Source organism: Pleuronectes platessa, chromosome 5, assembly GCF_947347685.1.
Source record: "Pleuronectes platessa chromosome 5, fPlePla1.1, whole genome shotgun sequence".
Lineage (NCBI taxonomy): Eukaryota > Metazoa > Chordata > Actinopteri > Pleuronectiformes > Pleuronectidae > Pleuronectes > Pleuronectes platessa.
In genome coordinates this window covers 27467471-27494560 of record NC_070630.1, presented here as the reverse complement: position 1 = coordinate 27494560, position 27090 = coordinate 27467471, and the positions used below count along the sequence as shown (strand labels likewise).

At 42.3% G+C, this 27090-nt stretch overlaps 1 protein-coding gene across 18 annotated transcripts in view; it reads left to right on the top strand.

The window, feature by feature from the left end:
* Positions 1–25146, top strand: part of fli1 (Fli-1 proto-oncogene, ETS transcription factor) — a 30317-nt gene extending 5171 nt beyond the window's left edge. For 6 of the 18 annotated variants that reach the window (XM_053422258.1, XM_053422263.1, XM_053422265.1 and 3 more), the window contains exons 3-10: positions 5714–5925; positions 6181–6335; positions 6954–7157; positions 13778–13846; positions 20819–20878; positions 21316–21375; positions 21498–21545; positions 21798–25146. In XM_053422258.1, coding sequence (XP_053278233.1) covers positions 5714–5925; positions 6181–6335; positions 6954–7157; positions 13778–13846; positions 20819–20878; positions 21316–21375; positions 21498–21545; positions 21798–22327 — 1338 coding nt within the window. In that variant the 3' untranslated portion in view covers positions 22328–25146. The other 12 variants (XM_053422269.1, XM_053422271.1, XM_053422272.1 and 9 more) reach the window with 8 other exon arrangements.
* The last annotated feature ends 1944 nt before the right edge of the window (positions 25147–27090 follow it).

Genomic DNA, 27090 nt, shown 5'->3' with positions numbered 1-27090 from the left:
TCTGCTAAGTAAAAACATTAACACTGAAATGCTGAAAGTGGCAATAAGTACTGGGAGAACAAAAACTCGATTTACGGTTCTTTCGGTGTTTTCGGTGTGCTCACGTGCAGATCGGGCTCCATGTCGAGCATCTGCACTAAAGTTATGTTTGAATTGAAGAGGGCAATTCCACAGGGTAGACGAAAAAAAAAAAAAACCTGTGTGGTAGTATAGAGGATTTCTTTTTTAGGGTCAGGCGTCAGAGAAATCTCATCGAATAACAAAAGCAAAGTCAATGCGGTAGTAGAAATAATAACAATAACATGAATTAAAGCAATAAAAGTAATCAATTTGGAGCCCAGTGTTGACGCAGGCTGCGTTTCATCCAACCGGTCCTGAGCTGAGCCGCAGACGCACACGTGTAGCGCAGACCCTCAGACTATAGTGCGGTTGGGAGCTGAATGCTTGGATTTTATTAATGGTGTCTCAGGGAAACTTCATAGAGGCTTCACAGAGAGCTGTAACAGAAAAGACAAGGCTGCTCCAGCTCCTGCCATATACCTTTCTCTCCTCCTTGATTTAAAGGAGGGCGGCCGAGAAACATGTGCCCGTGTACAGTCAAAGATCAACTTTATTCAATGTATCGTTTTCACTGTTAAATATAGAATAAAACATAACGTGTGATGATTTAGGGTGGAGGCATGGCCAGATGCATGTCTGATGTGTAGGCGTGAACCTCTAAAACATCGCATCACATAAGTTAAGAGGGTCCTGTGTCTTTCCAGAAAGCCTCAGTCAAATATGTGCAGGTATAATTCATTAGTCGGACAAATAGTAAACCCGTCCACACCATCTGGGCCACTACTGGGAAAGCAAAACACACAACACCATTATACAGCACGCTATACGCAGCAATGGCTCTGCGCAACGCAGGCAGCCATCCTGTAAATATTTCCGAGCAGAAAAACATAACAGCGGAGCGACCAGTCAATTGTTTTCCCTGCTTATCTCTCTGGGACAGTATCCTGCTTTTTTGAAGGCAGGGCTTTCGGTGACACACAGCTTCCTCCTCAACCTTCTCAACAGCGGTGACTTCACTTCCCAAATTTAGAGGAGAGAAAAAACTCAATCCGGTAAAACTGTCTCTGTCTCTCCGCCACATACCGGGGCTGGAATTAATTCAGGAGCGTGTCATGTTTGGGATATTGTCTGGGTCCGCTGAAATTTGCGCAAAATGGACGGAACTATTAAGGTAAGGGTGAAGAACGGGGTGTATGGGTTTGTGGGAGACGGGCTTTTCGCAGTTGCGCCTCCTTTTTTCTAAGCAATGGGTTTGAAATGCCCCTCTGTGTCGGTCTGTGAGCTGGGACCTCCAATCTGACGACGATGAGCGGCTTTCTTCTCTCGGTCTGAAAGCGGTAACCAGATTTCCTCCTTTTTTCTTCTTTTCTTTGAGAGTATCCCCTTGTCTTCTTTCCCCACTAAAGCTGTTTGTCTGTGAGGATACTTTACCGTGTGGATTTATGGCTGAATCAGAATCACGCTTTGGTTTTGGGGGACCAGGCGCACAATTACGCACGTCTGGAAAGGCACAAAGGAGTTGCTGTTTGTTTCAGACAACGACCCGTAGACTGTAACTTCACATAGGTATAAGTTATCCACGAGTTCAAGCGTTTGGTTTAGTCGGGAAGCGGAGATTGACCAATAGCCATGACTGGATGTACCGCTGGATAAGATGTGTTCAGCTGCGCAACAGCGGTGTGGCACATCGCCCGGCTCCAGTCCGAAGATCCGTGGGTCATCAACCGTAATGGTTAGGATTTAAAGAAAGAGGGAGAATTAATAATGGCTCTGTATTTGTTTCCGTTGTTTATTGAAAGTGCTTTCACTCCGCTGTCGGGAAGTGAGTTAAGTCACAGTGTAAGAAGAGCTGTCATTTGGCAACTTCGTGCGGTAACTGCATAGTTTGCAACACTTTTAACCACAGGGCTTCACAATGATACCTTGGCTTGCCGCTTATATGGTTACTCAACTATTTTGAAATGGTGCTTTGGTAGTCACAGAGCGCTGGTCCACATTAACCTAGGCTACTGGCCCCCCCGACAGTCAAATTCCAGATGTATTATGGCTGCAGCCACCAGATGTTGAATGGCAAGTCCCCATTAGTTCACCCGAGCCATGCATGCATTCAGTGTGTCTGTGTCCTCCGGTTAAAACAAGTGTAGGTAAGCTCAGAAGAATGCAGCATCTGCGTTTATGCTGTTACTGCTGCGGAAAACTGATGCAGGGACTTGTTTTCTTTTTAGGAAATTTAAAGTAGCGGGTTTGTGGCGGCTGGGTGTGGTGTGAGTCCTGGAGGAGTGTAAACGTTGGGCCAGACAAAAATGTCAGGCTGCTTATATAGTCACTTAAATCCCGTCATTCCCCGCTCACAGCGCTGCGAGTGGTTTGTTGCGCGCTGGTGATGGATGCCACACTGCAGGGGGGTGCAATCATGAACCCCGGGTGCGTGCAACAAAGCAACAACGTGTGTGGACTAATGCAATCAAGATTGAATTCTTGGGTGTAAATGATTGGTTATAAGACGCATTCATGCTCGCTAAAAGAGAGGAAGGGCTCTCTAACCATGAGAGCTTCCCGTCCTACACAATCTTTTCCTGACAGGTTTCCTCTTCCTCCGCAAACAAAGGACAGGAATGCCCCCCCCCCCGTCTCTCTCCACGGGTGGCTCCTGCTTAGATGCTGTGTGTGAACGCCAAACAGGCACACGTGTAGTCTGGATGTGGAGCTGCATATCCAGTCTGCTCCAGACGCGTCGTGACGCACTTGGGGAGATAGACTTGGCTGATGTGAACAGAACAGAGGTGGCTCCCAGCAGGTGTCAGACTCACACAATACTTATAACGGTCCTTGCATCCTCCCAGCTGAGCTATGGTGTAGGGCTATCTTTCTTCTGTCTGTGGCTCTGTAGAAAACTGTAGTTCAGATCTTATTTACATATTTAAATGTCATATTTCCCCCAGAAAATGGAACGTTTCAATAGTTTCTCGTGATTGTAGATTTTAGGTGGTCTTCAGATGAAGTGTTTAAAAGTGGCACTTAACTATTTCACAAATTGTCTGTGGACATTGTGAGATAAAGAAAAACAGTAGCACTCACTGTCAATATGTGTGTATGTTGCTCAAAGATACTGTGAAGAGCATCAAATTGCCACTGCTCTGTCATCTGCTTCTCGCCCATGGTGTGCTTTCAGTTAAAAAAAAAAGAAGAAAACCTCGGCAATCTTGATGGGCGCATACACCACTTGCCAATCATAGTTTCAATTGTGCAGGCTGATATGTCACTGTAAATATAACGTGCAACAGTCGGAATAGTCGCCTGAATACTTATCGCGCAGTAATGAGACATTCCCTCACTCTTCTACGCTTTATCATCCACAGACTGGCTTCTGTGGTCTGCTCAGATAGTGGGTCCCGCTGCCAGTGCTCAGACTGTGATGGATCCACTGATGTAATCACTGGAAAATCTAATTCTGTCGAAATGGTTAAATGCTTCTATAGAGAGGTTCTGAGTTTTTAGTTTTTTTGTATTATCGAGCAATTAACCTGAAGAGAAGGACTTTGTGAAACCCCTTGAGTGACTAAAGACTAATTAAATATAGTTCCCCCCTGATTTCTCTCAATTTTGTTTGACTGGTTGGTTCACTTCCACTTATTGTCTGACAGGAGTAAAGGTGCATTGTTCCCAAAATATGGTTAAAACTTAACTATCACTGTAAATCTGGATCCATACATTACAATAGAGGGCACTATGGTGCAAATACAATTCTTCAGCATCAAATTAGAAAATCCCCAATTTAGTTTCTGACAATCAATTTTAATGCTCCAAAAACTAGATACAATCTTGGCATAGTGCTGTTCAATATCAAACATAATCAAATACATTAATATTCTTAATAATTTACTGCTCTGATGTTTTCTGTTAGAGAATTCAGATTTCAGAGTTCACGGTAAAAGCCTAGACATTTTGTTTGTGTTTACAATGTATAAAGCAACTGTAACTGTCATAAAAGACTGTAAATTTATGAATTAGTATGAATTATAGTCACTGTGGAGATGTGTGTATGCCTAGGCCGTATCAGTCACTAGCTCCGTTTATGCGATGCAGACATTTGCTCCAGAAAAAGACGTTTATCATTTAAATAGGCACGAGTGAAGACTTTATACTCGCATGACATGTCTTAGAAAGGAATGGTACTGAAGTCATGTGAGATCAGGAGGATTTCACTTTCATAAACTCAACATTTTGGAGAATGCAAAAGACATGTTGGAAATATTGATCAATGAATATCAAGTAGCGTTTTTCCCCCTGGAGCAGATATGTGGCCTTTTGGAATGAAATAATTCAGTCCATGGGGATTAGACACGTCTCAGTTTAAGCTGTGCCATCAGATCCTATCGGATCCAGATGTGCATCAGACTAGAGCCTAATCCTCAGCAGGGACATATGACGGTAATGATTATACTCGATATTCTGACTTATTGTTTATTTCATTTTGTTTCTTTTATTGTTTATAAAAACTCATCACTTACTTAGAAAGAAGTTTATGCACTTTAAGCCAGCTAAGAGTTATTGCCTGGCACAGGTCTGAGATGGTGACATCGACATTGTCAAACACTAAGTGCTGAGATCTGAGTTAAAAAGTGACACATCAAGTATTATAATCCATGCTTCACTTCGAAGACACTGCACGAGGAGCATGTTGAAGACACGGCCAATATTTTGTCCGGCCCTTCTTTTCTGCGTTTGTTTTCTTTAATAAACTTACATTGCTCCAGCTGAGCCACAGCAGAGGGGTCAGTGTAGCTGTGATCCCCCCTGCTTCTGTTGAGTCTTCAGCTGTGAAGGGAAGCCCAAGGCCCAGACGAGAGAGAAGACACATCAGGGCCTGACAGGGGATTTTGGGGTTCAGTGATATTAAGAGGATAATGGGCGAGAGTAAATGAGTGGGGGAATCAGGGAAATTTGTCTAGGATAGTTTTGTGCTGTCGGCATTAGGAGTGTGATTAATGTGATATTCACAATTTTATTAGGGTTAGTTTTGCAGATTTGTTTCATGTGTAAACATTTAATGGGCCATTACTGGTAGAGAAGCATATGCACTCGATCATAATGTTAGTGAAACAGTATGTTGGATGCACCCAATCTTATATCTCACTCCACTGTGGGCATGATTGAAGTCATCCTAACATCAACAGGAAACTACAGTTGCTACATGAGTTGTATACACAAACTATTTAGGATGCCAGACTGTGATATGACCCATAACTGCACATAATTGCTGTAAACAAACATACACAAGAGACTGAAAAAAATCACATCACAAGTTTCTGGGTACTGTCAATTGACAGATTATTGCTGTATCTGCTCATAACTTTGAGTGTATAAATTCTTCATTCTTATAGAATGACTGTATCCTCCAATAGTTAATATAGCTTAGCACAAGTAATGGAGGTGAAAAAAGCACCAATGGCTCTCTATACTAATTTAAAATGAACTGCCAAGAAGCACCTCGAGTTACCGCACAGAAATAATTGTGAGTGCTCTCCGTAATGTGAAACACGTGTGGGATAGGATGGCTATATGCTACCTGTGTGGATTTTGCTCATATACCTTATGATTTGCAAAGTTAGTCAAGAAATGTATACTAAGTATTTTCTCTTTCCACCTCCAGGAGGCGCTATCAGTGGTGAGTGAAGATCAGTCCTTATTTGAGCCTCCATACGCTGCTGCTGCCCCTCTCCCCAAGACCGACATGACTGCATCTGGCACACAGGACTACGGCCAGACCCACAAGATCAACCCCTTACCCCCACAGCAGGAGTGGATCAACCAGCCGGTGCGGGTCAACGTCAAGCGAGAATATGAGCACCTGAATGGATCCAGGTAGGGCATAACAACCACTTCCTGTTTTCACATATATATTCTTCTTTGTTTTTTGAAATATGACCTCGTCCTTTATATCGACATATTTTACTGATGTAAGGTATATAACTAACCTTATACCTATATAACTTAGATCGCTGCGAGTGTGGTGCCGTAACATCTAATGGCATGCCAAAGTAAATGACTGGAAAAGAAAACGAACAACTCCCAATGTATCTGTTGACAATACTTTTATAACCGTGCGTGTTTGTGTAGCAGGGAGTCTCCAGTGGACTGCAGCGTGGGTAAATGCAATAAGCTGGTGGGGGGTAATGACACTTCGCAGATGAACTATGGAAACTACATGGATGAGAAGAACGCCCCTCCCCCCAACATGACCACCAATGAGCGCAGAGTCATTGTACCTGCAGGTAAGGATAGCTACGAGAGAGAAATAATGGTGCTTGTGTTTTCATAATCGTGCAAATGGCTATAGGTATTTCTCCTACGCCACAGCTGTGATTACACACAGAACCACTCCTCTCTACTGATGTCATTTTGCCAATGCTGTAAAAGTTTTATGAGTGCCATTTTTATTTACCCACTTCGAGGTGCAAAGCATTGTTCCAGTGTTTTACATTACCCAGTACGGGTGAGTACAGCTGAGTCCGTGCAGGTAGAGTTGTCAGTTTGTTTGCCAGAACTATATTTTATTTTATTTCCTCACTGGTTCAGAGTGTGAAATAACACAGCTCATGGAGCAACAAGTGCAGGTTTGCGATCAACCCTTTAGAAAAATTGCACATGCTGATCACGTTTTTACACATAGACCAGAGTGAAAGAGAGAGAATGATTGGATTTCCCCAAAAATGAGAATATGTTATTAATGGATCCTTGGTAAAGGTTCCATTTTAAAGCCTAAGCGAATGTTAGTGTTAAACCAACGCAAAAGGCTTCTCATCTGTTAACATAATAAGAGCACCACTAGGAGGACACTCCTTGAATGCAACATGTAAGTAAGTCAATAACATTCTGCTTTCGTCCTGCAGACCCGTCGTTGTGGTCCCAGGATCATGTGCGCCAGTGGCTAGAGTGGGCCATTAAGGAGTATGGCCTGTTGGAGATGGACACGGCCATGTTTCAGAACACAGATGGCAAAGACCTCTGCAAGATGAGCAAGGACGACTTCCTCCGGCTCACCACCATGTACAACGCCGAAGTGCTTCTCTCTCATCTCAATTACCTCAGGGAAAGTAAGTACACTTAATTAAGAAAAGAGGCAAATCGAAAGGAACACTTTCAGATAATAAGTTAATGACATACAGGGACTAATGTTCGACTACAAACTAAAGTTGTTGGACAAATAAAAGTTAGTTTAAAAATGTAGGACAAGATTGTATATATCTCTTGTAGGTTTGAAGGTCTCCTGCACAAATTAAGTTATGAATGGTGTTAGCGGCCACCAGGGGATGTTAGGTTCATAACTTCAGTTGTGCACCTTAGCATCATCAAGTGTTGTGGCCCTATAATCACTGATACAGGCCGAAGTTTAGGGTACGCTGAGGCTTAAGGAAAATCTGTGTGGCTACCGGTTTGTATAGAGTACCAGGTCAGTTCTTAGGGTGGTAGTGACAAGATGCGGGACTGGAGTGGTCAGAGGCCCTCTCTTCCCTGTTTCCCCTCATGGGCAAATGTTGTCCTTTGAACTGCAGTGTTTTGGATGGCAAGGCAGTGATGGCAGTTATCTTTGTTTCAATTGTAAAACATTATCAGTAAATGATGATCATATTTGACAGCAGAAGGGCGATACTAAGACAATAATGTTGATGCACTGTGCTCCTATTTCCGCTGTTCTGGCGTCCATCCTTGCCAAAGAATAGTCAAAGTCAACACTGACTTTCAAAACACAAGTCTCCTCTCATATACTTTTCTCTACTTTTGGATGAGACAAGAGAGTGAAAGAACACCAAACCCAAGCAAACAACAGGACACTTTTTTTTGTCACCGCACTATATTCATATTACCGTCAATAAACAATGAAATTGCTTACTGGAAACTAATTTCTCCGTAATGTCTACCCAGCATTAAGCAGAGCTCTGGAAACCAAGAGGGTTTCTTTCCCTTCCCCAGATAACCATCAACTGCATCCCCCCACTACACTTTACAGTGCCTTATTCCACATGGTCCACAGAAAGATGAAGGCCAGGTGCATTGCCTCAGGAATCACGCTAGGCCTGTGTGTTCAGCACGGCAAAGAAAGTTGATCTGCAATTTGCAACGGAGGCAACTAAATTTGAGCCTCTTACCTTTGAAGAGTTCCTCGCTGGAATCCTGCTTCATATGTTTCGGCGGGGGAACAAAGCCAATCTTCTGAGTCACTATGCAAATTGCATTTCAATACAAGATGTAACATCTGGTGTGGGTATTGCTTTGAATACACAGTGATATATCTAGTTCGGACAATATCTTTGACCCACTGTCTACTATAACAATAAGCAGATCAGGTGTAATGCAATTGGTGGACCTACAGAGAGTCGTTTATCTCCCCTTTGAATTCTTTGCGTTCTACACCTTTAAATAGTGCGATCTGCTTCTGCACAATATAACGATACCACGCTGGGTGGAGTGACTGATGGCTTGACTAAATTTAACATTACTCCCAAAAAAGTGTGATGGGCCTCAGTGTGATGTAATGGGAACTATATTTTGTGGGTGTCAACAGTTTTCTCTGTGCACAGCGTCTGGGCAGAAAGAGAGATGCTTGTCATGAGTATAACAGCCTCATTGTGTAGCGCTGCAGCGGGTGGATCTGTCTGACCGCCACTGGGAACACTCCGCAGAGCAGTTTTCATTATGGCCACTGGCTGCGGGACTTAGCCACGGCTTAGGCGTGCTGCACCGCGACTCTGCCCATTGCTGTCCTTTTTTTGATTTAGACCTTGTATGTTTTGGAGACAGAAGAGATGTCTTGGGAATCCTCTCCACTTGCCAGTTGAAATTGCTTTGGATCCGTTCCCGAAAATCAAAAAAGATGAATGCTTCCATTCCGTGCCTGGACTGACTGACCTGTTTTGGGGAAGCTCTCTGAGAAGTGAGCAGCATGTATTATTGACACTGGGAGCCTAAGGGCAAGAGGAACCATGTTTGTAAATGAAGGTCTGAGGAAGACTAAGAAGGACTTGGAGGAGGAGGGCTGAGGAGGAGGAGGGTTCATGCAGACGCTGCAGGGCTGATTTGGAAACTAAAGCCATTCTCTCTTCTCCCCCCGCAGCACAAACAAACACAATCATAGACGAGGAGTAACCCCGTCCAGAAAATAGACCTCTGGCTTCACTCACGAGAGCTGGAGCCGGGCCGAGCTCCCAGAATACAGAAAGAGAAAGAGGGAGGGGGGAGGCTAGGCGGAGCCCTGGAAGTATTAGTGATTACAGGTCATGTGACAGCTTCCACCAAACCCATTCACATCTCTTTACTATATTATGCCCGATCCTCTTCCAAAAGATGGATGGTCCAAGGGGCTCTGCAATCATTTCATACAAATCTGTGAGCATGATGCGTGCGTTCGGTTCTGAGTCATTAAGTCCTGGACGTACACTGTGCATGAGGCAGGGACACACTTCTCCACCACACAGACATATCATAACAAAAAAGAAAATTCCTGCCACGTCATGTGCAGAAATGTTGTTCAGACACCCACGCTGGTGAAACCACGGGTATTTGTCTGGAAGCCCAGCTGCTTACAGTAACAAGGGTAGTTGCCCATGCATTATTTTGGCCGTCTTGTTGGTCACTTATCCAGATTTTCATAAGTGATGGCCGCCCACACCCCAATGTGCTTTCAATTTTGTGTGCAATTTGAGAATTTGTTCAAATTAGTCTGTCAGGGAGGGACTGTGGACTGTTTGCTTTATCGCACCCATGTAGGTCGGTTTGATACCACATGTGCTGGAAACGGAGCGGAGCAAAAAAACCTCAGACAACGAGAGGCTGTATCCTCCAACACGCAGAGATGCAAGAAGAGAGGGGGAGACAAAGAGAGAAGAAGGCAGCAGCGAAAGGAGGGAGTCAAGAGGGAAAGTAACGAGACTGAGAATTGAGAGCAAATCTGCTGTAAATCTAAAGAAACATAATGGAAGAAAATTGGATAAAAAAAGATATCCTTGACAGATAGCTTTTACAGTAGTTATTTAAGGACAAGGGCAGGAGGATGTGAGGAGGAGAAGCAGTTATAAAACGTTAAGAGTGTGCGATAGAAAAGAAAAAATTCTCAGCTGGACTATTTTTTAGAACTGTGTGGAAACGGTGCGAGGTGGTCATGATTGAGTGCCTTTGGAGAATAGCAATAGTTCTGTTTCCCAGCTGTCGCCATTGCTTGTGTGTCTGGATGGATTTACAGTGAGGGAGTCAAGACGGAGAGAGAGAGGGAGAGTGATAAGTCTGGGCTTCTGCACGGCTGCTGCTTGCTCCAGAGTGGGGGACATTCTCAAGCCCTCAATAGTTTATACAGACCATAAACATCTGGGCTCGAAGGCTGAGTAGGGAAAAAGGAGGTCTGGAGAGCTCTCTCGTTCTCTTTCTCTCGCTCTCTCTCACTTACAGTCTCTCCTCTTTCTCCTCTCACAACATCTTTATTGCGCTCCCCTTGCATTAGTTCTTTCAATTGGCAGATTATCACTGGTGCAGAGGGGCTCAACGACCTGGCTCCGCGCCCTTTACTGTTAGCTGTCTGCTGTTAGCCACCATTACGGCGCAGTCTGTGGCTGCTCACTTGACTGCTGGGGTTCAGACACTTAGCGCGCCAACATTTTTTGTACATACACCCTATAAGCATAAGTGGAGGTGGATAAGAAGCAGTTGCAGTACGCGTAAACACTGAGACGAGGACAGTTGTAATTGAAGCTAGCTGCTTGGAAGCACATGATAATTGGACCTGAAACCCAATCGCCAGTTAAGAATTTTTATTTTTGTTATTCTTTCTCACTGCAACATATGTGCATTGCAACAGTTGGGTTAAGTAAAGGTTTACTATAATAGACGTATTGTGCTTTCTTCAGTTTTTCTTTTCTCTAACACATTATCTAGCCAATTATCTGCAGGAAAGGGAGCTCCTCTCCCAGACAGAACACACTGCTCCTAAACACCATGTCAGGGGTCCGGCCAAGTCTCCTGCATCATTGTGATGTCACGATGTTGATCTAAAATAAGAATACATTGTGGAGTAATGTTCAGAACAATGAGGTACCAATTAAGGTTAGTTTAGAGGGTGCTTGAGCGTAGCTTCACTATGGTGACGGAATTCAGGGCAAATGTCACATTTTCTGTTCATGGTCAGAAAATACCTCCAAAGCACAGGCTGACAGCTAGTTGAACCGGAGAGTATCATTTTCTATGTCTGGTGGTGTACAAGTGTTTTTGTTTGAAGGCTCTTTTGACGGAGCTGATGGCTGAGGAACAAAAGTAAAGAAACGATAAATAAAACAAATTATTTTGGGCTTGAGAAATTAGTAAATTAATGTAAACTCTTTTTTTCAATCATTGGCATGGTTAGAGTTATTCGTTGAATTATGTCATCGGATGGTAGAGGTTCATTTTGTGGTTTGGGAGGACCTGTTGCAGGTTTTGCGATCCTTAAAGATTGCATTAAGAGACATTGGGGCATGTCAGTGCAGCTTCATGCTATAAAGTTGAAGGATGACTTACTGTTGGCCGGAGATCACTTGGCGGCAAGTTGCCTTAAACTAGGTGACTGGGACCCGGGGTTTATTGACAAAGCTCAGACCACATGTTTGAGGCAATGGTATCATATAGCGCTACAGAATAAACAGCAGTGGCCTGATGCAGGTCTGTCACGTTGCTGAGCTAGCCCTGAAAGATTCCTGTCGATATTATGGGTGTGCCAAACTGGAGGACAGGGGCTTTTGAAAAGTGCCATCAATCAAGGACAGAAATGAAAATTGTTCGTGGATGTTATGTAATCTAACAGACTCTGCGCAGATGTGACTGGAGAGGGAACGAGAGGGAAGCAGAGGGTCTCAGAGGCTGAACACTGGCCAGTCCTCCCACTGTGCTGTCAGATTACCGGGACATGTTTGTTTTCTGAGAGCGGAAGAGGCCGTCCAAATAAATAGGCAGCGCAGCCAAGACTCCCTCCACCGAACCGTCAGCTGTGGTCTCTCTCTCTCTTTCTCCCTTACTCTCCCCCATGCTCTCTCTCACTCTCACTCTTACAGCAGCCCTGCATTTGTCTGTGGGATGGTTTGAGGTTTTCTCAGCAATGCTGCCTATTTGCCTGTCTGGGTCAGCCCGCATATGTGGCACACAGTAGGAAAAGGGTTAACAGCCCCTTCCTGCCCCTTCCTGCCCCTCCCCCCTCCTCTCCCCCTTTTACTTAATTTTTTCTGACAGTCTGTGCATCTTACTCTTACACTTTCTCCCTCATTCCAAAGATGGCGCTTTTGCCGGATTGCTTGCGCCCGTGCGCTTACACTCAGCGTGTGGAATTATTTTTGTACGGGGAGCTGCATTTGATTGCTGAGCAGGGACCCAGCCTCATACAATGGCTCCACTGTTCTGAGGCCCCCAGGTTTCTAAACTCGACCCAGAGCCTTGGGGGTGCTGTGGAGTAGGTAGAGCAGGGGAGGGGTGTTTGGAGGTTAGAATACATTTGCAGAGCACCCCACACTTTTCCCCCTCGGCCACCCCCTAAAAAAACAGACCCCTAGTCTGCCACCATGGGCCCCTCCACCCCCAATTACACCACCAGCCACATAGCGAGCTAGGTGAAGAAACCTACTTGGTGTAGCTTTCTTAACTAGCTCATCAGCACATCACAAATTCATTGTTTGCTCTGCAGTTCTTCGTTTCTTTTTTTCCCGTCCCATTCACAAAAGTTGTCATCCTGGCTCAGCAGCTCCCCAAATCGTAACACTCCCTATGAAGTCGCTGCCCTTGTGTTTTCTCTGTGCATTTTTGGGTCTGTTTTTCCACTCGCTGATTTATGCCTGGGGGCAGCTAAAATTAAGGGAGCATTTTGGTGCCGCCCAGGGTGCCTGCGTAAGTGGAGGAATGCAGCTCAGAGTTCTGCTCCATAAGGTGAAATGAATAGGCAGCCATGTGCACAGTCTTGCCTCCCTGACTTTATTATTCGAGAGTAGGGTTTGCTGTTAAATGCTGACAGGCAACATTTGTGTTCCTCTACCTTTAAAGGACTGACTGTGTGCTGGTTGTACTTTATTTGGGACAGGATTTATGTGACCCGAGCTATTTTTCCTTCTGAGTTGTTTTTTAGGGACAAAACAGGAATACGATTCAACAAATGAAAAGGGCGCTTTAGTGCTGCTTGACAGTAATTCGAGCTGAACTTATTACTGCCACCTACTGGCTATTGTTATAACATTTTAACTTACTGTCACCCAGGTTTCTGGATAAGTGATGTCTCAGTTTCATCATGAATCATTAATACATTTTTTAATTTGAACATTAATCATGTTTATATACAGAATATATATATATATATATATATATATATATATAAATAAACATGATTCAGTATTAGCAGTATAGGAAGTCCTTTATTAAAAAATGTAAGTATATATATATATATATATATACCTGCCTGGGACTGTAGATGAAAATTTATCGAAAAAAGAAACTCCGGTACATTAATATGAACCATTGTGCTCATATTAATTAATGTACAATGCCCAATTTAAATAAATGCAAGTTAAAGTTAAAGTTAGGTGTATAATATAAACTGTTAATAACTGAATGCTCTTGGGAATTGATTAAATTAGCACATTATCTACCCTGGTTTTTATATGATTGTTTGTGGTGTCATTCATTTCTCTTGATGCATTATTTCCTGTTATTACAGGTAGCTCATCATTATCCTACAATGCACCATCTCACACAGATCCATCCCCACGCTTGGCTGCCAAAGAGGGTAGGAACACATTTCTCTCTTTATTCTCTATGTATCTATCTGTCCATATTTTTTTTTTTTTTTTTAGCATTTTATAACCTGGAGTTGTGTAATACAGAAGTCAGATAATTCTTATCTGTCATGTCTGCCTCACAGTGCCAACCAGATTCAATACAACACCACTCACACAAACCCAAAGCACATGCAGTCAGTAACAAAGCTCTGGGCAGGTGCACCTTTTATGTTGTAAAACATAATATGAGCCAGGCTGCTCTAGCAGACTGTTGTATTCAGGCCTTCTACCCGAACGCCGTAGCAACACATCAGCTCTGAGACAAAAGCAGTGTGCAGATGAGCTCTGTCTACAGCATCGGGGGCCAGAGCGGACTGTGAATACAGCCATGATGGAACAGAGGCAGGATGTTAGACGTGAATGAGGATGTTTGTCGCAGAGACAGGCGTCAGAGAGAGGAGCTGAAGCAACAATATGAATGGAAAGCTGTACTGCTGCTTCAGAGTAGATTGAAGTGGAAAGACGTGTGTCACTTTGCACTTTTACCCATTTAGTGCGTCAAAACTTCAGTCACACTCCTGATTCAAACTGTGTAAGAGCCTAACACATTTCACTTTTATACACAGTTTCTTACACTGCTTATTCTATTCAGTTTTTTTAATACGAGGTGTATCTTTATTCACTTAACAATTCAACTTTAATAAAATACATAATAATCAAATGCAATTTTTATAATTATTCATTATATGTCTTTATATTGTTAAGACTTCTTTCTTATCATTAACATTGCTTAAAACAAAAAGCAACCAGAATGGCAAAATCAGTCGAGCGCTTTCCTCTGCCAAGGCCCGACTTTCCCACTACATTTTAATCAAACTCCACCAAATTACACACATTTACCAGTTCCTCAATGTGAAGAAATTTTTAAATAACATCTACAAATAATACTCCAACCAAGTTTTGTGTTAATCTGAAAGTAACTCTTACTGTAATACTGTTAACTCACAAACCCCAAAATGCAGATGAAAACATCACCTCCTTTCAAAGGGAACAACATCTATTGGCTCACCTCATCTAGAGATCCATCATGTTCATTCTGAGACTAAAAGACAAATTCAGTAGAGAAACTTATTTATCCGATACTTTGCACTATTTAAATCTGGGTCCACTCTGTGTTTGAGCTGAGCTTGAATACTGAACCTTGGTTTAAACTGATAATTTAGGATAAATCAGAAATCCTGCAGTGACAGTTGACCTGTTGTATTGTTGTTCCTGCTGAATAGTAAAACGTCTTGCACAAGCCGGTCTGAGAACAACACCCTGTGTCAAGATGATTGTCTCTTTCCTCTTGATTCCTTCTCACTCTACAAACATTATTTTGTGCTGACACAACGTGAACTATGCGAAGGCTGCACAGCCTATCTATTAGAAAAAAAGCTACACATCCTTTAAATCAGCTATATGGTGTCACCACCAGAGACGGGAGAAAGGACTGCAATAACAATGATAGCCGTGCTCACAGGATGAGGCGCGCTATCAAGGCAGACGGAGAGGAAACACTAGGTCCGATAAGTGTCCAAGAATGCCCTCTGCCTCGCTCTGTCTGCCCCAGTGGTGAGTGTGAGCAGGCCGCGCGATTGTTCACACCCCGGCATCAATACCAGTAGACCTATGGGCAGGCCAGATAAGATTCTGCTCGGTCACCCCCTGACCCCGGCCTTCCTGGTTCTCAGAGCCAGGTATTTGGACTGGCAGGAAAAGAGTGTCACTCCCTGCAGCAGCATTTCCTTTTTCACAAGGAGTGACTTCTATTACAAGCCTCTGCGGTGCTGACCGTACTTCAAGTTGTGACACCTACTTCGAGCAGAGATATTGTGACTTGACAATAAAAAAGCGGTGTTTCTTCAGCAGAAGCCTTTATTAACATTTTCACAGATCAGCATTGCCAGATGTTCAAGTTCATATTGCCTTTTGAGAACAGTCAAATACCATACAGGCTCTTTGGGGTAGAGTAAGCACGAGCGTACAGCAGGAGACAACCCTTAATCTGCTCCAGACTCTGTGGTGTAAAATGCAATGTTATGAATAAAAGAGAGCATATAAAACACGGAATGCAGCAGCTATGAAAGGGTGTGTGTGGCTGTGTGTGTGTGTCTTAAGTCTGTGTCTGCGATTTGCTTATGGATAGGCATGTGTGTGAGTGGGTGAGTTCCTGTATGTCTTACAGCATGTATGCTTTTACATGACTTTTAGGTTGATATGTTCCGTTAGTTAAACGTACATTGTACATCTGGGTGTTAAATTGATATCCATACAGTGCTTGTTGCTGAGCCTTTGCACCTTTTTGAGTGTTTTCCATTCTGTTTGTGTTGCTGCTCTGACATTTGGGGATTTTGTGTTTTCGTAGTGAGAACACTCATATTCTCCGCCGCTTCTCGGTGAGTGTGGGAAGATGATGATTCACCTCTGCGAATGTATTCATTTTGCTGCCAAGTCAAAGTGGCAATACAATTTGAAGTGTGCCATTATGTGCACAAGCTCTTATAAATCCACGACTTTCAATTGCTCCCCTTCGCTGCATTTTGAAAGTTAATAAATAAATAAATGAGAGATGAAATTCTCTCTTTGAAATAGAAAGAATGAGGGTGTGGGCGAAAGTTGCCGGTAACTTTTTGCCCTTTTGTGTTTATGTTTTTGTGTGCAGCACCGTCGCTGAAATGTTTAGTTTTTTCTAAGTGATGCTTCTCTTCTCTCATGCACCAACTCTCTTGTCGCTGTGTGTAACTCCTGTACTTTGCCATCATTCTCCTCCTCTCCTGGCTCCTTCCTCACACAGATGGCTTTTAAAGCACCTGTATTACAGGTATTAAAAAAGTTTATCCTGTCTGGGTCTCTCTCCTTGGCTCAGACTCTGGGTTAAAAACAGTCCACAACTTGTATCTTCTTCTTTCCTCTCTCTCTCTCTGTCTGTCTCACCCTCTATGCACAGTTTCTTTTTCTCCCTCTCCATCTCCTCTCTGTCTTTGTCCTTTACTCTCCGTCTCTCTGCCCCCCTCTCCCTCTCCCTCTCCCTCTCTCTCTCTTTCCCTCTCTCTCTCTCTCTGTCTAGCTCTCTGGCCTTGTTTTGACTAACTGGTCCTGCAGTCAAAGTCTCCCAGGAGCGTGCACCACACCCCAGACCGGAGTGGAAACTGGCTCAAGTCGCAGTCAGAGCGAGGCCTGGAAAAATGAAGGCGGGAGAGGTTGGGGGGATTGAGGTGGCTCTGTGTGTCTGTGTGTGTGTGTGTGTGTGTGTGTGCACATATTCAGGGGTCTATGTCTGTGTTTTGCGTGGCCAGCCTAAACCGCATACCCCCCACCACTCTGGGCTTTGTACGTTTTGCATCTGCTGCTTCATCCTCCTCCTGCACTTTCACTTACATGTTTCGCCAGTTTTCTCTCCGTCATAACCCCCCCTCGAAATAGAAGTAATGGTGAAAACCTTGAATGTGCTGCGTTTGTGTTGGTTTCACACTTTTTTGTGGCCCTGTCTGCCTCTGTTCTGACATGCAAAATTGTTAATGTAATCTGCTGCCAACAGCTACACCGAGGGTATCTGAGAGATGTGGATGAGACCACATTACTGGGCATCTACTCCAGCCAATACCAGACAGTAGCTGAGTTTGCTGCCATTGTTTTCTTTGCAAATTCCAAGGTTGTGCTTCGTCTGACGCTACTTTTTTTCATCATTTTCCTCCTCCCTCCCTCCCTTCAATGTCTTCTCCTCTTTTCCTCTCTGTGCTTTTTTGTGTATTCACTCGCTCTGTCTCCATCTGCATCTGTCTGCTTGTCAATAACTCTCCTCCTCTTTCCCTTCTACCCTCTCCCCAACCAACTCCTCTTCTGTTTGTAACCCCCTCTCGATATACATACAGGGAGGTGGCCCCCGTTGTGTGTTTTTTTTTCTTCATATTGGTGGTGGTGAGCCAGTAGGGGTGGGGGGTTGTGTGGGGGTGTGTAGAGGGGAAAAAAGGGCCAGTAAAACAAAGAGAGGTTGTCTGCAGGCGAGGCAGGCAGGAAACGCAAGTCTCTCAGGACTCTCCCCCAGTCGCTGCTCCTTGGCTATCCTGCCGGCCCACACCAGATTGAACCTGACAGCCCCGCTGAGCCGCGGCAGCCCCACTTGTTATTTGTCCCTCCTCTCCTTCTTTTTGTCTTTTCTATCTGTTACACTTGCATTCCTTTAATTCGTTTGATCGCATCCTCATTTATGCATTTCTTAGTTCATGTCCTTTATATCTCCATCGTCTCTTTACATCTTGTTCAACCGTCAAAAAAACCCTATTTTCCCAGTAACAGTGCTCTGAGACCCTCTTGTCGTCTGTGCAGAAAGGAGAGAATCATTTACTGAAATATCATTTACTGAAATATCAGGGGTTAGAAGTTGAGACGTTTGAAAGTAATGAAGTGATCAAACGATCCTGAGCAACAGGAACTTTTGCCATTTGGGGATATTCTGATATTGTGAGGAGAAGGGAAAACATCCTTTGACACGTTGGATTTGAAGTCTTTTTACATTTTTAGTGGTATGTTATGAAATGAGTTAAACAATAAAACACTTGTGTGGTGGGTTTCTCCATTGTGGGACTAATCTTATCTTACTGTATCTTACCAGGCAAAGTTTGTTTTCATAGTTGTAGTGAGAATGGAATCAGTAGATCAACTGTTCTTAAAGGAAAAAAAAAATTTGACTCCAATTACTTTATTATTTGGTGTTTATTTAGGGGAACCAAGACGTCAATGTGTTGAAATCCACAGGAGGGCAGTATTGTACAGTGTTTAGAAACATGCAGTGGCTACTGATGATATAGTTGATGCTACTGGATGTCTCTCTGGTGTGGCTGCATGAGGTAATATGGTTCAAGATGACACACAAACCCCAAATGTATTGTTGTTATGAAGACGATCACTTTAATTTGTTTCAGACATATCAATAATGAAAAGCTTTCTACATTACATTTGTCTTGTGTACTAAATCAAGTGGCCTTTCCATGTAAAAACTTAGATAAATATGGGTAATTATAACACGGTTAATATAATATTACAGTTTATTAAATGATTAATGACTGAATAATGTTGTGACTTGTGTGAATGCACAAGATAAAACATGATGAGACTAATCTGAAGATAGATAAATATTCATGTCTAAATAAAACAAACAGTGACAGCATACAAATAGCAACAGTACAATGGATGACATCTGGGATGTCAAACCATATTATTCTAATGATCCAACCTATTAAGTTTAAAGATTAATCATGCATATTGTGTATAAACGCAACGCTGCCAGCCACATTTTTTTCCCAAATAAATTTCTTCTGAATAATGTAGCCTACATATGTTATATAATTTTTTTTTATTCTATATATTTCATCATACCTTAATCTCCCTTTTTCTTATAATTCCTCTTATGATGAATAAAGTATTTATTCTGATGAGATGAGGGCAAACCTCAAAAGAACTAATGTATTTAATTTGACTACTTACGTATGCAAAGTTCCCTTCATCCTCTATCATTGAAGTTCATGTCTGATGCAATTTCAAATGTCCAAACAAGGAGCAGAAATAATAATGCGATCATGGAGGAAAGAATAAAACCATAGTTGTACGTTTAAATAAGTGATAATGGAATGGAATGGAATAATACCTACACAGCAGTCATGCAAAAACTAAATTAATGTAATACTATAAAAGGGAATGATTGCAATCATGGATTTAAAACTAGCTCCCTGTCTCCATGTCACTGACTTCTTGACTTACTTATTACTAAATAACAATATTGGAAAATGTCAAACTCATTGGATGTTCCTCATTTCTCACAAACCAATGCTAACAAGCTGGCCAACATTGGTCTGCTAAAGACTATCTAACTAATTATTCAGACAAGTTAGCCAGCCACGACAATGCAGCTACATGTCACTTCTCAATCGATTGCATTAAGATTGCAACCTGGCTGGCATGTGCAATGTTTCCGGTAGCTAGCTGTGTGTTTCTTCCTGGTGGGTGGTTCAAATGGCTGGGATTGGCTGGCTGTTCATTCAAAGCAGCTTCTTCTTCTTCTTCTTCTTCTTCTTCTTCTTCTTCTTCTTCTTCTTCTTCTTCTTCTTCTTCTTCTTCTTCTTCGCACTGTTTTGCAACACGATCAACACTTGCTCATTCTTCATCTGTGTTTTCAATTTTTCGAATTAATGCCTACAAACTATCAATTGTTACTGTCAGACACATCTGTCATCACCATTAGACTCACTCTATCCGTTGCCCTGTAGGTGAAATGCTGCTGCCATAAAAGATTTACAGATCATGATAAAAGTGTGGAGCTGCGTGTTGCACACAGCACATATCTGGCCACGGTATGCTTCATATTTCCCTTTACGTTGGCAACAGTATCAGCCCTCAGCAATATAAACCATCCAGGGTGCTGTAGCCAGGTGTGCTACGGGGATACTCTGGTGTTTTTTGAGATATCCCCAAGGGAACAATACATCCTGTGTTTTATCTGCTTGTGTCGGAGTGACGGATTGCTACTGGAAGCCGTCCTCCTTCACACAACTCAGCTTCATAGGTTTGAACCGCAGACATACGGCAGGTAGATCCTGCGCAGACTGGACCAGTTTGGCTGCTTGTCAAGGTTTCATGAAATTAGCTTGCGTTTGGGAAAGAGAGTGTAAGTGTGCGTGTGTTTGTGTGTGTGTTGTACGTTAATTGGCATCAGAGCTTTTATTCGTGGTCAGAGTGTTGCACCTTGAACCATGTTTTAATATATGTATTTATGTCATTTGGCACTAGTGAACATTATTGGCTCCTCCTGCCTAGCACATAATGATATAGTCACTTACTTAAGTGCATTCATTGATCTTTTATGAGTTTTCCATGTTTTTCACCATCTTCTACCTTTTTAAAATACACAAAAACGTTGTCTTCTTTTCTTATGTCTTCTTCAGACCCTTCATATGATGCTGTACGGCGGACAGGATGGTCAAACAACATGCACAGCGGCAAAGGTGAGACCATACACAAATCATCAACAGAAAAGATCCCCATTTTTGATTGGATGATACGGGTACAGTCGCTATACGTGGAGGCTAACTCCTGAGAGAGAGAGTGATCACCTGATGTGGTGAGCTTTATCATGTGATATGTTGTGCAGGTCAAAACACCCAGGTTGTGTGGAAATAGTGTTTAACACAAGTCTGTGTCACGTCAGTGGAAGTTCCAGCCTTCACACAGTGGGTCAGACTCCAGGAGATTACAAACTGTGTTGTGCGAACCTGAGCATACATTCAGAAGAAGTCAGCTCAGCCATCAGTTACTGCCTTATCTAATTTGGACCTCTGCTGACTTGCCATCACAACTTGTAACTTGGTTATCTGTAGAACCCTGCTGATGTTTCCTTATGTCTCTCTCTGTCTGTGTTTCCTGACTGTTTCGCTCCCTGTAGGCTCACCAGTGGTTACTCAGAATGTGACCAAGTCCACTGAGCAGCCCAGACCTCAGCCAGGTAACTTACCTGCGACTCTGTTTGTCTTAAGCACAGACTTTACAACAATTTGTTATTACACCTATTTGATTCACTTTGTGCCAGTTTTCATAATAATATGGATTATCTCCTTTTGCTCACAGATCCTTACCAGATTCTGGGTCCCACCAGCAGTCGCCTTGCAAATCCAGGTAAGAGTTTGTGCAAGTCCAAGTCTGTATAAAGCAGCCGTTGTAAATATAGGCAGATGTTGCTTATGCAGGACTCTGATGCATGCGTCTGAGGCTTTAACTGAAATGCTGCTCATTCCCTTTGAATGGCGTTGCCAAACTGCTTTTTGGTTACGTGCATCCTCTTACATCCCCTGGGAAAATTACATTAATTGACAATAAATAAGGCTGGATCTCCCTCTGACCTCTGTTTGCTTTTGTGTCCACCATCAGGTTCAGGTCAAATCCAACTGTGGCAATTCCTCCTGGAGCTCCTGTCCGACAGTGCTAACGCTGGCTGCATCACCTGGGAGGGCACCAACGGCGAGTTCAAGATGACGGACCCTGATGAGGTGGCACGACGCTGGGGCGAGCGCAAGAGCAAGCCCAATATGAACTACGACAAGCTGAGCCGTGCTCTACGCTACTACTACGACAAAAATATCATGACCAAGGTGCACGGCAAGCGCTATGCGTACAAGTTCGACTTCCATGGTATTGCTCAAGCGCTGCAGCCACATCCAACTGAGTCCTCAATGTACAAGTATCCCTCGGACCTGGCCTATGTGCCTTCCTACCATGCCCACCAGCAGAAGGTCAACTTCGTATCCCCACACCCTCCATCCATGCCCGTCACTTCCTCCAACTTCTTTGGACCAACTGCACCGTACTGGAGCTCACCTACTGCAGGCATCTACCCCAACCCAAATGTCCCCCGCCACCCTAACACCCATGTGCCTTCCCACCTGGGCAGTTACTATTAAAGGACCCCTTTCTGTCCATCCACCATCCTCTAAAAACCTCCCCTCTCCCCACAACAGAGTCCACAATTGCTGACCTGCACTCCCAGTGATGCCAAACAGATGAAGACTGAATTGATAGAGGCATTTGACCTCTGAAGGAAATAAAGGATGATTCAATTGAAGTTTTATATATATATATGTAAGAATTTATAAACAACTGGATGCTATGCTCCAAAATGGAATACTACTTAACTTTACAAGACTAGCAACTGTTTTAGTCTGTTTTAGTTTCCTGTGCCTTCCTGTTTCCCATCCTTCTGAAAGCTGCACTGACAGCTGTCCTTCCCAAAAAACCTTGCCAAACCAAAGCCAGAAGACAGGAGAAACAACCTGAGTCCGTCTGCCCCCGCTCCACACTATAGTACCAGACATGGGCCTATTATTTATGGGTCTCAATCTACAACCTCCTCAGTACATTATGCACATTACGCTTCAAAGCATCTTCCAATTCCGCTCGTCTACAGCTGTGTTGGGGTTTCTTATTCCCACCGCAACTACCCTTTTGTTTCCACTGGCTCTATCTGCTCATTTGTCCATCTGCATCGTTTTATGTGTGGAGAGTCTCCTGGAATTTGCTGGATAAGGAGGAGCTCTCAAAGAGATGGACTTTTCTCAGCACTGAATGAAATTTGGCAACTGGAATATGCCATTCACAATTTAATTTATCCTCCAAACTGGAAGGCTAGAGAAGAGTTAAATGTCGCAGAGGGAAGCGCTGTATGTTTTGCTGACCTGGGTCAACTCAGTTACTTAAAATGCTTTTTTGCGTGTTGTGTGGCGATCTGTACAGTTGACTCGTTTGTGCAGGGGAAGCCGAGTCAAGATGTAATTGAAGTAATTTGCAACAATAATTCAACCCAGGTCAGATGTTTTCAGGGGCCCACACACTAGGCTACTAAATGTTTGCCATGTTGTTGCCTTTCAGCCATGCCATTTCCAGATGTTTTGTTGCTCGACCATGTCAGTATTAATGTGAATGTTTGTGAAACACGTAAAAAGGGATAACCCGCAGCAAAATCAAAATTTGTCAGATGTTTTCTTTTGTAAAAAGAGGAATGGAGAAATGTATTCCTTTTTCGATGATAGACCACGATTCCTGCACCTGATTAATCTAAAAGATGAGAGATGATTATGACAATATACCAAAGCTCAAGACCATATGTTTATAAGTGGCTTTTTTTTATTAATTATTTGCTTGTTTTTTTTTTATCCAAAGTACCTTACGGTGCAATGAGTGCATTTACCTTTACTCTGAGGTGGTTTCCTATGTGCCTTAATGAGACCCAAAGCCCTCACAGTCAAAGAGTGAGTGCCATGCCTTAACTGCTGTTTTATGCCATATATTTTCTATTCATTAATGATGGAACAGCATTACGCATTTAAATGTATTGTGACATTTATAAATCATTTCCATGTCTGACCAAAAATCTGACAATTTTTGATTTTGAAGTGCACTCTGACTATAACGGCTGCCGCGGTGTCTCCTTCCTCTTTCCTATGTAGGCCAATCAGGACCGTGTAGGTGAGCACAGAGTAGTGGCTTTGCAGCAAGTCATGTTACAAAGACAATCAAGTCGTATTCTTTTACCAGGGCTGGATCCTAGTTCGAGAGCAGCATGTGTGTTTGAATGTTAGTTTCTCACTGATCTAGAGCCCAGCAAAATGCACATGAATCTCAAGTCTGGATTTCATCATCATCATCCTGTGACAGTATCACGTCGAAACATATCCGTCTTTAGTTGTTCAAAGCTGTTCATAGCAAAAGTATTCCTTCAGAGTAACTGAGAGTGGACACTTGAAAATAAATTACTGGGACTGAGTAGTTTATCAAAGAACAAAATCAATAAAGTATGACGAGATGAAACAAAGAAATCCTCAGATTCGCAAACGCTGTGCGTTTGTCAGACCTATTTTGTATTATTTTATAAGCATCAGTCAACTAGGCATTAAAGCAACTTACTGTATAAATTATGCAGAGTTATTTTCATATGTGACACAGTATTAAAAAAAGTCAAGAGAATTAATACGAGTTGACCTCGGTCAAAAATGCAAAACCTTTTAAGTCCATTTCTGCTAAGTAGTTTGTTAAGCATGTAAGCGTTTTTTATATCTGTACATTTGGGCAATACATTTTAAATTTTTTTGTTTTCTTGTAATTGATATTGTTTCTGAAATTTGGTTGTAACATCCTTAATGCCTTTAAGTGCACAAGATATTTTCTTGTATTCCCAGAACCATAAATGCCTGCTTGAATCCTAATCCAATATCCCGGGATTTCTTTACTCTATATGCAACATGTAATTATTAAGATGGTTTCTTTCCATTTCAAATCACTTATTTCCTGCCAGGTAGCCCTTTCCTGTACATTTAAGAATTTCAGGTATTTTATGCAAAATAATACCTTCAGTATAAATACCCACCACCAGCTTCTCCTGAAGACTTATAGCTTTAAAAGAGGAAATAAAAAGGGAACATGTAATTTGTAGCATAAAGAAGTTATTGTAATGTGCCCTTAATTTCCATGTTTCACGAGCATTATCAACAAAAAGGGATCTGTGCTACTTCGTATATGCAATGTATTTTGGATATCAAATATAAATATATATATGTGTGTTGGTGCGTATGTTTCTGTGCGCTTGTGCGAGTGTGTCTGTGTGTGTGTTGTGTAATTTTACAATTAACCAATGTATTATTATTATTGTCATTCCTGAAATGTATGAATACCTTTTGGAAAAGGTCTTTTGTATAGGAAAATGTGACAAAATAAAATTTTACCTCTCGTTTTGTTTCCGATTGCTTGTTTGTGGCTTCACCAGAGATGAACACAATATCTTTGCATTCTCCACCAGGACATTTGAAAAATGCACAACTATCTTGATAGTGACGATACGTCGATTGTGATGAAACTTCCTCTGCCGTTGTAAAAGGTAAATGGTTTTGTATTTATAAAGTGCTTTTCTAGTCTTGATGACCACTCAAAGGGCTTTATAGTACAGTTTATACATTCACCAATTCAAACACACATTCATACAGTGCATTTATTTGCAGCACTTTGTTATTCTATGGGGGGCCATTCGGGATTCAGCATCTTGCCCAAGGACACTTCGGCATGCAGATGGGTCAGACTGGGGATCGAACTGCCGAACTTCAGGTTGGAGGACGACCACTCTACCCCTCAGCCACAGCCGCCCCATTGTGACATTTCTTTCAACTCATTGACTTCAAGTGAGCATTTATCTTAATTATTAAACACTCTATAGTGCATAACACATGTATTCTTGTATTTAGCAGTATATATATATTATGTATTTACATCTGCAGAGGATTGGCGGGATAAGAAACTTTTAGTTGAGAGAGTTTTATTGTAAGATTGCATCTGCATTAAGAAACAACAGAATACTTGCATTCCAACAAATATACATTTAATACTAAAAATGAAGGGAGTTTCATCTCAATTTACATATGTTTTATATATATACTATTTTGTCCAAACTATCTAACATATGCTCATGAAGATAAACTTAATTGGAAAAGAAGGAGTAAGGAGACTGCAATCATTTTAAAGGTGGTCTTTTCTACATGGCATGCAGCTTTTTGCCATTACAATCCCAAGTAACATTTTGTCACTGCAAAAATAATGATAAATGTTTTTATTCTTTACGGTTCGATCAAGTATTGAATCAACAGATCAAGGCCACAAGCTGTGAGGCTTACACCCCTGGCAGGTACTACCAAGCCAGGCAGTTGTCAGGTTTAAGGCCAGTCTAAAAGCAGCTTTGCTATCACCAATTGGCAGTGAGATGATTGGATGAAGATTGGGCCGATGTATTTGTCATACATTTGAATGGTGTTTCTGCCTATGCAAATTAGGACATATTCAATAAGTGCGGAGCTCAAGTGCATATTAAAATTCATTTCGGAAGAAACTTGTAATACAATTTTTTTTAACTTTTCATGGGTCCTTTCATTGTGTTGAGTTTAATTTTGATAGGAGTAAAGGAAAAAATTAGCCCCATTGGGATGTATTGTTGCCTGGCCTTATTGGCACACATTGATGAGAATTAAACATTTTTACTCAACTAGGATTCTTAGGACTTTTAGTATGTTGTTCTGGACACCTCATAGAAATGATCTATGCTGAAAAAAATTATTTTACAATTAGTTCGATTTTTGGCTCCAAATTGAGTTACTTTGCATGGACTAATATGCAGTTTATCAGAAAGGTCAGAGTCGAGTGGCCTGAACAAAACCTGTCAAAGCTCCATGCTAGCAGTAAGCATGCGCTGTTATTTAGCCATAAATGGAGAGTTCTGGTTTCTTGTTCAGAACATGCAGGCAAAATAATAGGCATCAAGCAACGGCTTTCATCTCACGAACACCACCACTCTGTCGTGTTTGGATCCCTGTTTGCTGTCACAACTTTGCCTTGTTTATAGATGGAAAACTGTGATAGGGGTTGGCACCTGTCATTATGTTGCTTTGACCTTTTTGATCACAGGCCTTAAATAGCGAATAACAATTACACAGCAGAGACATGTTATTTGGTTGCAAAAAAAGCCTTTATGTCAGTGTTTTCTGACGGAGCCCCTCTGATGACTTTTGGGAGAAAATTGAAATATTGCGTGGCCACAACATAACGAGTGAAAATGAATCTGTTCCTTAATAACAAGATCTGGCGTACTTGGAACTTGGAATCCTCTTGGATGAGAGATGAAACATTTGAC